Source organism: Mycetomoellerius zeteki, unplaced genomic scaffold (genome assembly GCF_001594055.1).
Source record: "Mycetomoellerius zeteki isolate Tzet28-1 unplaced genomic scaffold, Tzet1.0 scaffold327, whole genome shotgun sequence".
Classification (NCBI taxonomy): Eukaryota; Metazoa; Arthropoda; class Insecta; order Hymenoptera; family Formicidae; genus Mycetomoellerius; species Mycetomoellerius zeteki.
Genome location: NW_017257313.1, coordinates 240,914 through 260,033, shown reverse-complemented (window position 1 = coordinate 260,033; position 19,120 = coordinate 240,914). Strand labels below are relative to the sequence as shown.

At 32.9% G+C, this 19,120-nt stretch overlaps 1 protein-coding gene across 1 annotated transcript in view; it reads left to right on the top strand.

The window, feature by feature from the left end:
• Nucleotides 1–19,120, top strand: part of LOC108725176 (neurotrimin) — a 211,308-nt gene that overhangs the window by 188,716 nt on the left and 3,472 nt on the right. Inside the window, exons 5-9 of the mRNA XM_018452025.1 lie at nt 1,273–1,401; nt 1,484–1,621; nt 12,121–12,270; nt 16,620–16,688; nt 18,471–18,572. Coding sequence (XP_018307527.1) covers nt 1,273–1,401; nt 1,484–1,621; nt 12,121–12,270; nt 16,620–16,688; nt 18,471–18,572 — 588 coding nt within the window. The remainder of the gene's footprint in view (nt 1–1,272; nt 1,402–1,483; nt 1,622–12,120; nt 12,271–16,619; nt 16,689–18,470; nt 18,573–19,120) is intronic.

Sequence of the window (19,120 nt, the reverse complement as noted above, 5' to 3'; positions counted from 1 at the left end):
CTTAATATCTTATAATTTTGTAATTGTAACATATTCTTGACTTTTCACACAACAGTTGTCAATACGATTATCTTTTACTCTACACTGTTAAATTTATAGTGTCAAATTTAACTTAATTTAAATCGTCACTGCTCCTACTCAAAATATCATTATTTTATATTAAAACAGTGAATAAATTTGACATTGTATAGTGTTAAATTTATCAATTGTTTAGTACAAAAACGTTTTAGTACAAAAAGTTAAAATAATGATATTGAGTAAGAACAATGGCGACTTAACGGGATACACTGAGAAAAAAAATTGTTGCAATTACTATAGTTTAACTATAATTTATAGTTATTTTTGGTGCTAACTGTGTATTCTTTTTGTAGAACTAGAAATATTGGATTAAAATGAAGGTTTATAGCGTTACAAAATTCAAAATTCAAGCAGCTGTAATGTCGTTAAAATTTTTAAACGCAATTTAATTTAAAGAAAAGAATTTTTTTAAAGCTCAAAATCTCTACTTTTCGGAAGATCGCTTCTGTGAGTCTGATAATGACTGCGTTCAGCAGAGAAAGCAGCTTTGTAACTGTTGTAAAATTCTTTAATATGATTGATCTTGCCTTTAGTTCCTCATTGGATTAAATGTATAAACCAATCATATTCAAGAATTTTACAATAGTTGCAAAACTGCTTTTTCTGCTGAACGCAGCCAATTTTTACATGTAGAAACTACGAGCTGGACAGAATAAAAAATTTTCTTCTCACTTTACGTGCCTATCACGTGCAAAAAAATTTGTGAAAATATTCGACTTTCTACCGTGAAAGTTTGAAATTTTTCTTACTAAATCATTTTCTGAAAATTTTTCTAAGATGTTTTGTTATTGAGTTATCGCGGATTAAATAAAAAAAGTATTTAGACTTTGATTGCTTATAACGTTTAAAATCATCACATACTGCAAAAAAGAAACAGATTCTTAAAGTTGAAATTTTGCTCTATTGAATAATATAATTGTAAAATTTTTTAAAACATGATACAAAATAAAGTAACGCTACGAACTTCTGTTCCAACTCAATACATAAATTATTATTACTAATAATTATAACAGTAATAACTATAAAGATAAAGCTCCTAACTATAATTATTTTACCTTGCGATTATAATCAGAACTCTCAAACAGTTTTCTTTCAATGTAGTAGAATTTTACTATTTTATACACACACTAATTGGCGTTACTAATAAGGGCTGAATAGATTTCGTGATATAACGGTTTATTCCATTTGTTATAGTCTCCAGCATTGATGGACCGGTTTTCAATATCACGAAAGTGAATAGGTTGCAGATGGGAGCGTACCTTTGCATCGCATCTAACGGCGTACCGCCAACGGTCAGCAAGAGAATAATGCTCGTTGTACATTGTAAGTAGCTACTTCAAAAGTGTATTATATAATTTATCCAGTTAAATGTTATTATAATATATTAACGTTTCGATGTTAATAGTTACTCCAATGATTTGGATCCAGAACCAATTAGTGGGCGCACAAGAAGGCCAGCAAATGACGTTAGAATGTCATTCTGAGGCATTTCCCAAGTCCATCAATTATTGGACGCGAGAGAACAACGTCATTATAGCGAACGGTACGTTTCGTAAATATTATGAGACATCGTTTATTGTAACATAGGGGTTTGTTCTGTAATTCTTAACGACTGTAACTGTACATATGATTACAGTCGTGAAGTTATGAGCTATAGAATAAACCTCATATAGATGTTATTTAAATAAAAATCAATATTCTCTTTTTAGTTCAAGCTAGTTCAAGCTAGTTTGCATCGGCATGCGTATATGTATAAAATTTGCATAAATTTAAATTCTATGTATAAATAAATTGAATTTGTGTAACTTACAAAAAAACTTCGCGATGTTGCAAATGACATGAACGAGCAGAATGCATTAAAAACCTGGAAAGATTTGAGTGCTACATGTGGAATGGAAAAGAGACCGGTATCGATCGGAATTATCACCACGGTAGCATTAATTAGAGAGCATCCGCCAGCAATGACGACATTAATTCGTTCAATGACAACGCTAATTCTTCCAACATCAGCAATAATTGCAATGGCAGCAACAATAGCAACGTGTGTATAGGTCGCCACTTCCGCGCGCGCCGCATGCGCGCTCCTGCCATAATTTAATGAATGGTAATCGAACTCCGCTCCGCCGACATACTTAACCATGCTTTACTAGCCGACAACGCATGGTCATGGGTTTGGTTTGCTCATCGAATCCATTTATGTCGGTACACCAGAAATTAAAGGCCGCTACTGAACGGATCGCGTTTTGACAAACCTATTTGCTAGTGGCAAACTGGATTTTGTTTCCCAAAACACGTATCCCACTCAATGTTTAAAAAAAAAAATATACGTTACCGTCGCGTCATATTCAATCTTGTGACGAACAAAACGCTAGTTTTGGGTATTATTGAGAAGACAACAACAATTACACGTACTGAAAGAAAAGTGTTTGGTTATTTGTTACTATAATTGCATAATAAAATAATTATGATTAAAAATTCCACTCTTAAATATAGAAAAACGATTTTACTGAAGGTTTTACTAAAAATTTGGATAGATACAGATCCGAAAATAATTTTGTTGGACCATCAAAATAATTATGTAGAAAACATAAGCTGATTACTAGAATGTCAAAACTTTTTGTAGTATTGCTCATTATATTTGAGTGTCCTACATAATTCTCTTGATATTACAACAAAATTATTTTTTATAGCTTTGTAGATTTGTATTTGTCTGAATTATTATATACTTTAACAAAACAGTTCTTTCCGTATAGTTATTACAACTATAATATTATAAATAACAATTGTGTTTATAGTTCCATATACCAAGAAAGATTATAGTTCTATATATACATACCTTACTGTAATTATTTTCTTATAATTATTTCCTTATTAGATTATAATTACAAATACCAAATACTTTTCTCTTAGTATGCACTCTCCCGCCATAACAATTAATTTGTATAGAGCATCAAGCATTATACAATCAACGATCTTGTCTAACGCAGGAAGTGATATTTGCGGCGGCCGCAAATACGCAAACCACCTAGACGAGATGTGGCAAATCGAACCTGACGTTCGTGTACGATGCGTCGGGTACGTCAGTGCGTTACTGAAAAGCGGCCCGCACATGTGTGCATAATTATTTCGGATAATTAGACACGACGCCGCGCCTAGATAGCATGCGTATGGAGTAATGCACCCCTTCGGATCCATTAATGCACGTGGCTTTGCTGTCGCCGCCACCGCCGGGATTTCGCAATGTGGATGTGCGGGAGACGAGGGTAAGAACGGGCGACGTCGACGGCGCTCGCGCCGTCGCCGTCGCCGTGTCTGCAGCTGCTAATCGCGCAGCTAATTAGGTTAATTTTGAATCGCTTCTACCGGCACACCTGCGGCGCGACACCGAGCGGGCGTACGAGCGAGCGAGCGAGCGACGGCGTTTTGCTACTGGTGATCGATGGCCCGGAAACCGGTGCGATTTCCATTCGTGACGCCGGCGGAGATTAATCTTTGTTTGCCCAGCTCCGAGATTTTTATTTCACAGGCTGGTTTTCCGAGGTGAAATGGCACGGCCGCGCGCTCTTCGTCGCGGCTGAATGGTTTCCGCTTATCTGCTACGGAATCTGGCCCTGAATAAACCACGTTAACAACGATCGCGGGTGACTTATGGGAATGTCACTTTTTACTGTGGAGTGACAATGCACGATAAATGCTACAGTGAACGTTAAACGGCAATATGCGCAAAGTTCGCTAACTACATTCCTCGGGAGACCGCGTTAAGCTTTAACGATTACATTTGATTGAATACAATTCACATTTTATAATTATTTAATTACACAAAGTAAATGTTTTCAATAATTGAATATGCTCAGTGATTGAAGAATCAACAATATATTTGTAATCAATTAAGATATTTGTCAATAACAGCAAGAAATGCAAACTAAAAAGAGGAAATTAAATATTTTATATCAAAATTGTTTATTTTAATCACATTTTTACTCATCTTTTTATCATCTTGAATAAGACATTGTTTACATTTTCGAATATTTTGAAATATTGTACTGTATTTACCTAAATACACGTAAGTGGTTTTTTTAGAAACTGAAAATTAAATTTAAAACATTTCAATTCAATAATTAGTATAATCGGTATGATAGTATCGGTTTGTCAACACCTGAATGATGATTCTTATACATTATTTCAAAGTGTAAAAATGTGAAAGAAAAAAATTATAAATTTGTAGAATTTTTTCAAAAGTAAATTCTTTTTCAAAAATAAAGTCGTTGACTTCTCAAAATCTGTGGATGGAAACTTTTTTAGTCTTTTTATTTTCTTTAGCTGCAAAAAATACATAAAAATCGCCATTCGAGTGTTGAGAAACAGAAATACACTCTTGAAATACACTATTGTTAAATAACCAATGACACAGTTCGACTAAAAAATTAATTTCTTTTTCTTTTCAAAATGTCATAGTACGTATTTCAAAGATTTTTTCGCGTTGAACACGATGCCGTCGATAGAATTTGCGTAGCACATCTAATTTTGAGTGAAATAGGATGAAATAATGTTTTTGGACAACATTTTTAACACTTTTTAGAAACAGAAAACCAAAAACTTGATTCTAAACAAAGTTTACGACATCTAAAAAAGTATTGTATAAATTAAGAACTTTTAAATGAATTTTAGTTTATAATCGCGTACGACTTATTTTTATCAAGCTATTGCTGTTTGAATTTTTAACTTTCTGCATAATTACACATTTCAACAAAAATATTTTTTTCTTTTTAAAGTGTCGCAGTACGTATTTCAAAGATTTTTTTCGTGCTGAACACGATGCCATCGCATCGTCAGAATTTGCATTACATCAGGATTTTAAGTAAATTGGGGTGATTTTTGATCCTCATTTCACCTGAATTTATTTAAAATCCCATGCTACGTAATTCTGTCAACGACATCGTGTTCAGCGTGAAAAAATTTTTCGCGATATGTACATACTATGATACTTCGGAGAGAATGAGCACCGTAATGTAGAACTAATCATATCATCGTAGTTAGTCACTGAGATATTTAGATACTTTAATTTATTGTTTTAACATTAGCTGCAATTCAACATTGCGATAAAGTTTTCAGACATCGCGAAGCACAGAGACTGTACGATCTTATGAGCCGTCTACAATGGGAGTAAGATAGTAAGTCTCATAAATTGTAAGAAATTAACCAATCATAGTCAATTACTCTCTTCACGTTCGACTATGATTGATCGATTTCTTACAACTAATTACTATATTATATTATATACTAATTACTATATCATATTAAGCAATGTTTACCATGAGATTTTAAGGCGTAAAATGTAAGCTTATGTCTTAAGAAATTGATCAATCATAATCGATTATTCTCTTCACGTTCGACTTTGATCGATCAATTTCTTGCGATTTAAAGCTTAAAACTTAAATTTTACACCTTAAAATCTTATTAGTACACGCCGCTTAATTCCTATTGTATATGGCCCTTTAGAAAACACTCGAAAGTAGCGTGTCGATGCTTTCTGGGTGGTTCAACGTTTGACTTTCAAACAAAGTGGAATGAAAATCTCGTAAAATCAAAGGCGATCGCTTCGCAGCTTATCTACCGGTCCCACACCCGAATGGAAAGCACACGAATTACGAATGGGCTAACTGTCAAGTTATCTCGCATTATATTCCCGGCGTCAACCGCAAATAGTCCCCGCTGTTTCGCCGTAACGGTTGCGACATGCTTTACGATTTAACGTTTCCGCGGATACGCGCTGCCCGCTAATGCGAATTCAGCGCGCGTGACTCACGCACGATCAGATATCGGGTTGCGCGCAACGACGCGGTGGGCCCCGACCGTCATCTGCGTGCACCGATTTTCGCATCGAATCGGCCATTCATCGGTAACATGGCACGTGGTGTATAGCGTGCGCAAAACACTGGACCCGATTCCCAAATCGATTCAAATATTCGCTCGACGAGGAAATTGTTATTCGCTTCACGATTTTCCATTTTTTTTTCTGTGAAAAAAGTTGGCGATAGGGTTGTTACGCGTTACGCAGGTATCTCTCTGTTAAACGATGCGATAACGATATATATCCACATACTTGTTTGGAGGTAAAAAAACCTGTGTGCGGGTTAGCAATTTAATGCAATTCGAAACGAACTGACCTCCAGTTTGCGTTCGGCTGTAAAACGAGATTCACATTGGAGGGGGTGGGCATATTGGGCAAGGGCGTGTCGCGATTATGGAGAAATCGCGATTTGGGATTAAAACGTGTCACATGCGAATTCGCGACTGGGGCATTCAAATTTTCGGCAGAGCGCAAAAGTTTTACTGATGCCGTTGAAAAAAATCTGTTTGTCCTTGCCAGCAGAATGTCGTACGCTTATAAAGCTCTGCGAGAATATCCGGCACCGAGAAATTCATGAATTTTCCTATCCGGGACTTCGAAAATTCTAAGTTTCGTCGAGCATTTCCAGTCACGCAGTTCAATCGACAAAAACGCTTACGTATAGATATCGCATCGCCCGTTCTCGTGAGAAGGCAACTCGTAAAGCGACGGAAAGTACAGTTCTATTATGTTGCTATATAGATGGAATCACGTGATGGAAATAGCCGTCTCGTAATATCGTTCACAGCATGGCAATGCGGAGATATATGAAAGACCTGGGAAATCTAATATTTTTATATATTATATATTATATATTATAAAGAGAGAAAAGAAGGACTTAATATTATTTATTGAAAGTCGGCGATCATTAATTAAAAATATGAAATAAGAACAAACTTATAATCTTATAAAAAAAACTTATAAAATCAAACTATGTATGCATTTTGATTTGACATATCTTCATTATATTTTACTTATTCTTTTATAATAGAATGAAAAATTATATACAATAAAATGTTTTAAAGTTCTAAAGAACATGTTTTTTTACAAAATTTTTTACAAGAGAAGCACTAAAAATATTAGACACTTTTTTCCTCAAAGTAGTTATCTTTACAATATGTAATATCAAACTTATGGATTATAATTTGACACATTTTTATTATTTTACTCTCATTGTTTTACAATGAAATGAAAAATAATATAAAATATTGTAAATTCTATGGAATATATATTTTACAAAACCTTTTACAAAAATACCAAAAACATTAAATATTTTTTCGTCAAAGTATATTTATGGCTATCTTTATAGATTTAATCACTTTTTCAAGTATATATATAATCTAGGTATTCTAGCCATAATTAAGTTTATTTATTTTTTCTAACAGAAAGAACCTTTTCAACCATCTTCTTTCTTTTCAAAATAATCTACAACTTATACACAGATTTGGATAGTGTCTTTATAATCATAGTCCATTTTTGTTACATTAAACAATGCAGTGTTAATTACATTACTAAATATAATGTCTATTTACTTTCAAATTAAGAAGAATATTAAGTAAGGTCAAATTTGTAAATAATGTTTTACTATAATAGAATATTCTTAAATGTAAATTATGTAGTCTTAAACTTTTGGTTAACAGTGTATATAATATAATATTTATATCTTATATAATATATGTTTTCAAAATATATTAACAAAACTTTTTCTTTAATTTTTTTTTCCTTCTTGTTGTTCCAACAATAACTTTCAGTAAATATTTTTCAAATAATTTATTGAATATTGCCTTGAAAAGCTCTTTACATGATATGTCATAATAATTAAAGAATGATACCGTTGCTCATTAACTAGGATAATATTGCCACTGTTGCCTGTGCAGCATATTTTAATAGAGAATGAGACAACAAAATTATTGTTATAAATTTAGAGCTGTTCGATATTTGGAGGGTGATGGGGAATTTAGGATCGGCAGTATCGTTGACAATAGGATTACGCCGTAAATCAGTGCCTTCGGAAAACATAATCTGTCAGTGGGCAAACACGCGTTACGCGCGCGTCGACGCGCCGATTCATTTTCAGCATAGAGTTCTCGACGGTTGGCAATTATACGATATTTAACGTTTCTCGTTCGCCGACGCCGGGTTTGTGTGCATCAAATTAGAGCCGTCGGCGTTAAACTCATTACAGGGGCTTTGCATTTTTTTATGTTCGTGGCCGAATTGTGTGCGTCCGTTCTGCTTTTAAAGGAACGCATTCCCACGACTTGTAACTCGCCGCGCGACAGTGCCGAGTATAATTTCTCTCCCGCAGAGAGAGAGAGAGAGAGAGAGAGAGAGAGAGAGAGAGAGAGAGAGATATTTCATTTTCAGCGTTAATTACATTTCGGACAGTTAATGAATTAAAATTAAAAATCTTGACAAAAGAATATCCTTTTCGTGCTGTGGAATTTTAATAAGAAACTCTTAACGGAAGATTTGCAGTGTTTTTATGAATAAATCTTCTTGCGTGTGCTGTAAACAAATATGCATTATTATACCAGTTGTGCTACCAAATCTGATTGACTTACAAAAAAGAATCAGCAATTAAAATATTCTTAAAAATCTGAAACCTTAGAACCAAAGTATATGGAAACCTAATTATGTAGCAATTTTTTTTTATAATTTTCAATCATATTTTTATATTTAATATTTCTTAACATTTTTTTCAATTTCTGAGGTTAGATTAAAGATACGTGAAACGTTAAACTGTCTTTGAAGAGGTGTTTTCACTCTTAGAATTAATTGAAACAGAAAATTTCTATATGATTACGTATACATATCCTTTTTGTAAAATTTAAAATTTTTAGAATTTTTTGAATTACCTTTTTCCTTTAATTAATTCATTTTTGTCACAACAAAGCGCGCATGTTTATGATATATCCTCGCGTTAGTTTGAGCCTGAAACAATAATGAATTTTGTTTCCCATAAAATAGCTTACGTTTGTTAAATAAATCTTTTGACAAAATTGTTCGTTTTTATCGATACAGTATTTAATTTATTTTACGATTGAATTGTCTCTTTTTTTTATAGTTTCATATGCATCAAACGTAAAAGCTTTGTGTAAAAGAATCGCGTTCGTAAAAGTCCCGAAGTATCGCGTGATCGATGACATGGGCACGTGATCGCGAAAACGACGCTAGGCGAAATTAAGCGTGAGCGATCGCCGCAGATGGAAATTACGTCGGCAGTTTGAGTTTCCAAGTCAGCGTGATTCATGTCCACATATGTCGGCGGACCCGCGCGCCGACGACGTGCGGAGATACGAGTAACACAAAATATCGGTCCCACCGCCGACTTTTGGGTTTAAAAGCAGTTTTATCCTCAGCAAAATCCATTCGCGGGCCCCTTCCTGTCCCCTTTTCCGCCAGCACCGCCATGCCGCCCTCGTGGGTAATGCTCGGCACCGTAGTTCAACGTCGTTAAACTTTTTCATCTGCTTTTCAAACTCAAAGCCGGCCGAAAGTTTTTCTTCCGCTTGTGGGGCTCGAATGGTGCCACTACATAAATGCATTCTATCCTGCCGCCGCCCTTATTCCACCTGCTGGCCTGCCTGACGCGTTCTCCACCTCCGATTCTCACCCTTTTCTCCACACATTTCTCTTTCTCTATCTCGGAGAGACGTAAGTTTTCCTTCTGGCTGAGAAAATACTTCGCCTCTACCTTGCCGCGGGTCATTACACCTATAGATTTCACTCTCTCTCGAATGCGCCGCCACCTCGAATTGTTAATCAAAACTTCTTTTCGCGTTCGCGCGTCCGCCCTGATCCGCCTCTGCTTTTGCCGCGCCACTTTTCATCCACCGAGAAAAGAATCGAAACGTTAATGCCTTTCTCCGACTTACAAAATACTATTGGTCGATTATTTTACGGGATTTCGGTTGTTCTGTATCCTTACATGATTCCATGCTTACGGAAAATTTCTTCAACATGGATGACGTATTTTCAGAAATACGCGAATAATCGAGATTTAATTAAGAGAACGCGCAAAGTTTTAGCAGGCTTCTTTACAATTATAATTATTGTATTTCAGATTAGTTACGTGATCACGCATAATTCTCCAGTTTCACTTTACTTTTCCTTTCACAAGTAATGAGCATTTGGCGTGTTCGACCACCATATCGTTTTTAGTTGGTCCAAACTTTCTCAATGCTCTTTTCGAAGAGATACAATTCCATTCTTAGAAATGGAAAATATAATTTGGTTCGTGTAGACATATTACTTCATAAATTTAATAAGTAGGTTATCAAATGATTGCTCAAACATTACTGATGTGTATAAATTGTTACAAAAATATATTTATAATTATTAATTATCGAAAAATCTTCTAAAATAAAGTGTATTATTCGATGTATTGCTTTAATGTAAGATATGAAGTGTACATTGAGAGAAAATTATCTTGTGATTATAATTGCATAAAAGTAGTTGTGTTTAGGAGTTCCATTTTTATAATTATTACTGCTTATTAACTAATATTATTATCTAATAATAATCATATTTATAATTCTACAAAAAAATATAGCTGGTACCGAGAATGATATATAATTTATAATATATAATTAACTATAAATTATAGTTAAATTATGGTAATTGCAATCAGTTTTTCTCTCAGTGTAGGTATTACATGTGTATAAATGTGTGTTTTTCGAAATGAAATAAATATGTTTATCGTCGAATTGAGTCGATTTAGGAAAAACACAAATAACGAGATGGGAAACAAAGCGTTTGGAACAATTTAAATGGACGCAACGTATGGGGCCAGACTGACGCGCGAATATGGAGCGGAGAGTAGCGTGCACCCACGCGAGAAACCCTAATGCTAGTTTTTCTGGTTGACAGAGCACGAAGCACGATGAACCGTGAAGGCGTACAGGAAGTGCGGGATATCGGCAAATACATTTTGGAATATCGTTATATTATATTCCGTCCGGCTGAACGACGGATCGAAAACATGCGCACGTTCGCTACTTTCAATTTTCTACGATAATACGCATCATCGATATAATAATGATATAAATGATGATAATACGAACGCGAGCAGCGTATCATCAGCTGAATCGAGCATAATCGTGTGCGCGCTTCTGCACGCTTCAAAAATTAATAATTCGCGCGTCGACGCACGCACGCGGATGCAATACGTAACTGTAATAGCGAGGGTAATGTAATTAAGCTTTAAATGAGCTTGCCTAAAATGACGAGTCATATTTTAATGAAGCAATGTCTTGCGGCAATATAGATACCGCGCCATGTTGGATGTAGAACTGACGCCCGGCTTGTGGGCTAAGTGTGTATGCATGAGCGATATATCCTCATCGCATCAACCTCAGATTTCCCCGTGTAGAACGGTTTCAACGTGTTCCAGTTTCAACGGAACCAGCTTTCACCGTAGATTAAAACTAATTCCATAATTCTAGCGCGAACAAAGAAGGCGCGAAGCATCTTTTATCTCGCTTGATATTTATTAAGCTCCCGCAGTCAAGTTCGCAATCTGAAACTCCGCAACATTTTGCCCGTTTATGGTAGTAATAACTTAATAAACTTTACTAAATTACTATCGTTTAGTAATTATTTAGTAATAATTAGAAAGATAAGATAAGATAAGATAATAATTAGAAAAGTAAAAGTAATGTTTAATTAGTTTTAGTTTAACTCAACATTTGATTGAAATTATTTTATTATAAAGCTTTAAAAAATTATTAGATAAGTTTAATATAGAGAAGAACTTATTCCATACAGTTTAGATAGTTTCGAATTTTAATATTTATTATTACATTTAATATTAATTATCAAATAATTGTTAATATTGATTATTAAATAATGTAATTTTAAAATCTAATAATTCTTATTTTAATATTATAAAAAAGTAATAAAAAAGTAATGAATCGTTACTTTTTCAAGTAACGATAAGGCGTTACTTTTTTAATGTAACGTTCTCAACTCTGATTGGATTTAAAAGTAAGAATCAATCACATTCGATTACTATCATATAGCACAGAAGCATGCAGCAATATTGCTGCAACAGATTGCTGGAATAATCTGTGCTATATGAGTTGGGCTCTTAGCGAACGGTTGCACTGTTGGATGCATTCAGTGTACATACGATGTTTGTTAAATTTTAGGGGAGAAATACGAGCCATCCTTTTCGGACAATGTATACAAAGTACACATGAAACTCATGATACGCTCAGTCGCGATGTCTGATTACGGCAGTTACAAATGCATATCTAAGAACTCTCTCGGCGAAACGGACGGCAGCATCAAGCTCTATCGTGAGTATGACATTCCTGTCATTTAAAACTTTTATTTAGTCAATGGAGAACATCGTATAATGACAAACCTGAAAACGCGTTCATATTCTTGCTCGCATTACAATTGTCATTTGCATAGATTTGCAAATTAACGAACGATTCTGTTCGTTTTAATCCAAATTAAAACTTGCCTCTCAATACGTCCAACGTATAAATTACCATTCTCGAGTGTGTTTTAACGGTTACGAATCAACCAATCGATAATGTTTATTCTTCAAACATTTTGACGAATTGTACATTTCAATCCGCGCGTTATTATACACTAAAAGAAAAAAAATGAAAAGTTTGAGGGAAAATGCTCCATTGAATTGTTTATCTGTGGACGATGATTGATATCGCAATTTTTTCGCTTGCTGATGAAATTATTAATTGTATTGTTGGTTGTAATTATCATAATTATGTATAATTTATAATCATTTTTGATACCATTATATATCTTTTTATGGAACAATATAAATAATTATTACTAACATTATGTCAATAATAACTGTAAAAATGAAACTTCTAACCATAATCATTTTATCATGTAATTGAAGTTTTTCGCATAAACTTAACAAGTTTGAAAGGTTAAATTTTCAGAAAACAAAAAAATTTCTCATCTTCAAATCGTTCTTTATATAAATATGGTAATTTTTCTCCGGATATATAATAGGTATAAGAGAACAAAGTTTTAATTAATATTTTGAGGACCCATTTAAAAAAAATAAAATGAAAAACTTCTGGATTTATTTGGTACACGGAGAGAATTATCTTTTAAAATTTACCCCGAAAATATGGTAATTGTGGTACAATACAATATTTTAAAGATTTTTACTATGCACTTCAGTAAAATTAATCAAACTTATTTTATACTTTATTATAGTTTTATTAATGAATGAGAGAGATTTACATTAAAATTCTTTGAAATACATCAGTGTTGTCCCACGACTATCACATTTTCAGGGTAAACTCTAAGAAAAAATTTTCTCCGTGTATTAACGAAAATTTTATATTCGTTCTGTAATATTTTATATTTATTTTTATAACATTAAAAATGATAAGCATAAAGAAGGAAATATTATTTAATGTATATACTTTTAATTTTTTTATTTGCAAAATTTTACAGATTGCTCTTTGCAAAAACATCTTTTATAGTTGTTTGAACTCTCATATTTCTCGTTTTATATTTAATTCTTGTTGAAACAAAATTATTTATGTGACACTATTTAATAGAGAATTTGAGAGCATAATCCAGATTTAAAAAAAATGGACTTATTTAATTTTTATGAGAAACCCTTCAGTTATAATCTGCAAATACTAAACATTTTTCTCTCAGTGTATCTTTATTTATACGCATGATTAATTTTCTCGTTACTCCGCCCTTCCACTTTTCTCGGGATCTTATAAAACTGCATTCAGCTGATCGGGATTATCTGCATTCTGCGAAAAATTTGACGTCATGTCAACCCACGTGCGATCGTATTATGTTATCAAATTGATCGCATAATTTGCGCGAGAACGATCAAAAGGTGATTCAACCAAGTTACGGTGGTAATATTATATTAACGTGATATATGATTTATCGCGGACGTATATCTCAACCGCTGAGAGAGCCAATATCGATTCGCGCCGGTTTTCGAACATTTGTCAAGCGGTCGTCGCTTATCGGTCGCGCGGTCGTCGCACCTTCTTTCGTTTCTTCGCGACCTCGAGCCCCGGCGCGTTATCAGAAATCGTTAGTCGCGCGATGAAGAACCTATCCAGCGGATGAGAAATTAAGCATCCGACCAGAAGCGAATCAGACGACACGATAAAACGGAGCGGTTCTTTTACAAAGACAACGAGCGAGATATATCGCGAGATGGCTTAAGTCGAGAGGTTTGAAAAGTGAGTGCCAATCGTGACTCCCGCCGATAACCGGAATCTTTCCCGAAACGACGAGAGAACGGTGAGGAAAAACGCTCGACCGGATACGGCGTGAATGCAGAATGGAGAAGTCGCGAGGGAAGCATCAGAGTCGACGTGTTTTATCGTTGACGCACGTGTGCGACAGTGTCCGCGAAGCAGTGTGGTAACGACTCTCGCCGTAATGCACAAGTCAGAGGAAACGAGATTTTAAAAACGTTTTGACTGTATAATATCAGCTAAAGAATATCAACTAAAAAAAATCAGTTAAAAAAGCCACAACTGTATAATATCAGTTAATATTAGTCATCAATATTTTGTCATAAACACATCCAAATACTAACTGTAAAAAATAACACAATAAGTAATTTGATTTACAGTATAGCTTTATTAGCTGCAGTAAATTGATCATATTTTGCTGCAGCTACAGGTAAATAACTTTGAAACAAGTAAGTGAATTCATATAGGTATGTAAAAAATTTGATTAAATTCGAAATGCTACGACCTTTTCAAGCAAATAAGTATTACAAAACGTGACTTTACATAAGAATCAAGACAAACCAAAAAATTAAATAAGTTTTAAACTAATAACGTAAGAAAAGTGTGCTCAAATTTTACACAAATATTTAGACTTTAATAATAAAACATTCTTTAAAATTTTTATATTTTTGCTAATACTTGTGCACTTAGAGTATTTTTACACTCTAGGGACAAAAACATAAAAATTTTTGTAAAATATTGTTTTTGTGGATATTGCTTTATATTTTTTTCTTTTTTAAAAACTATTTTTTATAAATTTCTAAATATGCGTTGAAAAAAAATTTCTATATTTCAATAAATATTTGTTAAAATAGTACTAACTAAATATTTATTCAATAAAAAAATATACTTATATCAAATTAATGGTTTTTATACCAAATAAATATTTATATGTTTATCTATATATTTACATTTAGTAAATATTTAGTTAATACGTCGAACAAAATAAAAAATGTTATATTTATTAAAATAAAAAGTGTTATATTAATTAAAATTTTTATTTTTTAGAAATGCTATTATAATAAACTACTAAATGTGCTTATTTCGTTTAATTTTTGTTTGGTTTCTATTGATCTTTTTCAGAAAATTGTGATTATCTATCCATAATGTTTTCCAATATTAGTAAATTAAAATACAATCAATAATATATAATATGTTGTTAATAATAGTGATTTCAATTGATGTGTAAAAAGTAAACTTCAAGTAATTGTTTACATTAAAAAAATCAAATAATTATTTCCGGAAGTATATGCTCGAAAAAAATTTTATATCTACAATCAAATACAATTTGATCGCGTAATGAGGAGTCGACCGGAGTGCACCAGCGCTTTTCTACACATAGACTGACAGAAGGTATTCACTGAAGTGCGATCGGAGAAATCTCGATATCAATCATCAGCCGCGGATAGACAGTTCACTAAAGCACAATTTTCTCTCAAACTTTTCATTGATTCGGTATCAAAGGCAAGCTCATCCTGCTCGTGCGATAAGGAGCGTCAATGCCGTAAAAGTTAGCCTTGTCGGTCTCCCCTGCAAATCTGTATTTCCGGGAAAAACGGTGCGAGCCCGGTGAATCACCGATAACCGCGAGCGCGTCGATCTGCGTTTCTCAACCCTTTGGCCCTCAACCCCTCTTTTGCTAGCTGCAAAAAGAAGCCCTTTCTATCCATCGATCAGTAATTGTAGGTTTTCGCCTTGGTGCGCCCGCAGATTGAACTTCCCAGCTTTGTGCTTTACCGCGGCCGCCGAATCGGCGGATTACTGCTAAGCCGCTTAAATAAGCGTTCGATTGTGTCGACGATTTAATGCGCATTAGCATTTTAAACCGGCCTTTCAATCCATGCCGAAAGTTGCTACAATGGCCACGAAGCATTCGCGAGTGCTACTAGTTTTAATTGCTTAACTTCATCCAGACGGAAGCGGGAGAATATTTTTTCGTTAATGCGATTGTTATTCGCTTTTAAATAAGATATTTGAAAAGAGCGTGATGTAAAACGGTCTTTATTATTGTGATTATTTAAAGTTTTCGTTATCCATTAGCGTTAATTACTTCGCATTGAACAATATTAAAGTAGCAGCTTAAAATTTATCTGCAAATGTCGCGCGTTCAATCGAATATTTACACTGCAGGAATGTAATAATGTAACACGCGACGAGATTGTCCCATGCACTTCTATCCTATTTTATTTAACAGTAAATCCCGTAGACTGTACATACATGGTCTATACGATTTTTACATTGATACATTTCCTCGTTTGCGATATTTAATTTTTATATGTAGAAAATTTATGAATGCGGCGCGTACGTTTCCTCTGTTAGTACAGTTTTATTCAAGGTAGATTTGTATTGAATTGAAAAGGTTATTAATGCATTGCGTATTTTGGCAGACATACCAACGCCTACCACGGAACCGACGACGACAAGTACACTGCCCGTTCCTACTACCATGGATCCAGGTAAATATTAAGTAATTCAGAATAAAATAAATTAAGTAAGACTCGTTAGTTGCAATGTAAGAAAAACTATATAGAAAGAATAACGGTCAAAAGATAAGCAAAAATTAAAGCCGGTAAAAGTAAGTAATAGCAAATAATTTATTTTCTAGTAATTTAAAAAGACAAATACTTTTGACTGTATATAATCTCCATCGGTAAAATACATAATAATTAAAAAATAATAGAGATATTACTATTACAAAGTTTAATTGAAGAAGCTTTATGTCAAGTAATTCAATATTGTGTGACATGTTTCGTACCTCGGAACCGATGATATCACTTTGTATTTTGGGCCATTTCACGTTTTGGCTAAAAAAAAACATAATTGTGAAATACTTTTTGGTATTATGCGCATATAATTTATGACATATAGTGCAATATTGATATCGGAAGTTACACGCTCTGTAATCATTTGATCGAGATGTATCGAGTATCTTTACTACAACCTTTAATTTCTTCAAAATTAAAGGTATATATAGAGAATTTTGTTTTAAAATTTACCCCGATGGTAGTTGTGGTACAATAAAATATTTTAAAGATTTTTACCATGCAATTTAGTAAAATTAATCAAACTTATTTTATACTTTATTGTAGTTTTATTAATGAATAAGAGAAATTTACATTAAAATTCTTGAAAATACATTGTTGTCCCATAACTATCATATTTTCAGGGTAAACTCTAAGAAAAAATTCTCTGTATATATAAAAATTATCGATTGTGTGTGTGATATAAAAATTTTAACAAGCTAGATAATTTTTATCATCTACATATTTGATTACACTGATATTATTTATATTTGAATAAACAATTACTAAATCGAATTCAGTGGATTGAAAATTCATGTCAATTTATTTTGCATTGTACGATGCAAGGGCGTTCGGTCACATAACTTCATTACAACATCTGATTAGTTAAACATTTAACAAAGATTTATGTTTTGTTTATAATGTATTAATCTTCATCTTATCTGCAAGGGTTTACTTCACTTTAACCTCGAGTTTCAGATGCAATATCTACCACATGCTTAGTTTTCGCTCTCATATCCATTGCATCGTACTGCGAAATTTCAGGTTTTTCTTATATTGCAGTAAAGTAATTCCTATTATTTCCTCGCGCTTCTTTTATTTATTTTTTTTCATCTGGTACTCCTTTTCGTTACTTTTCGCTTTATTGTTCTTTTAGATTAGATAATATTCATGTGTACGCGTGTGTGATTGTACGTGTATGTTGTGTGTGTATGCGTACATACGCATATATGTTAATAACAAATATGTTAAATTTACTCTAATTTATAGCTTCCGCTATCTATGTATTTCTTATTGTATTTTTTCTTCACTGTTATTTTTATAATGTATCGTTTTATACGTTGTTAACTATTTTACCTGACACTTGTTATTTAAGTTCAACATGTATTATACTTCACTTTTATTTATTTAATAAAAACTTTTTCTTATTTGTTTTATGCCTTACATTTTATACATTAAGCTTCCTTCTTTCTAATAATACTTAATATAGCTTTTAATTATTATGAAATATATTTTACTTTACAAATACTTTACAAATAATCGTACTACGACCGAACTGCTTAAAATTGGTTCAGTATAAAATGTGTTAATGGTTTAAAAAAACCATTCCATTTCCGAGCGCCACTTTTCTTAATACATATTAAGAAAATCATTTCAGTCATACTTTTCTTTATTAGCCATTATGCAGATAACTAATAAGAAAAATATTGTTTTCAGTGGAGAATATCCAGTGGTCGCGACAAAAGCCCATGCCTAGTTTAGAGCCAAGCTCTAATGAAATAACTGATGCATCTTTGTCGACCGTCGTGAGAAGTGAAGGTACGCTCGCTTTTCATTATTCGCTTAAGCTTTCTTTCTTTTACTGTTACTGGCGCAGATTTTCGCATTAAACGAAGCCTCAGGAAAATATGAGATACTTTAAATAGAAACGCATTATATCGACTTAAAGTTATTTAATTTTGTTCTTAATTGCGTTTAAAGATTTCTGAAATGAAATGAATATTTTACTTACTGTAATAGAAATTAAAATTGTAATACTATAATGTTATTATATAAAATGACGAAAGAGCAAACAAATTTTTTATTTGTGCCACGAATTCATGTTAACAAAATTAAAATCTTCAAATTTTATTTTTACGACGTGATTTTTTATACAAACAGAATTTTTCAACACTCTCAATTAATTATTTCGTTTAAACATTCAAATTATATATATATGTATATATAAAATTTGTATATATATATATACAATTATAAATACAATTATATATATAAATACAATTATAAATACAATTATATATATTCAACAAAGGTATTTTACATTATACTATAAAGTATTAAGAATGTCTTTCTTAAGTGTAATTGTA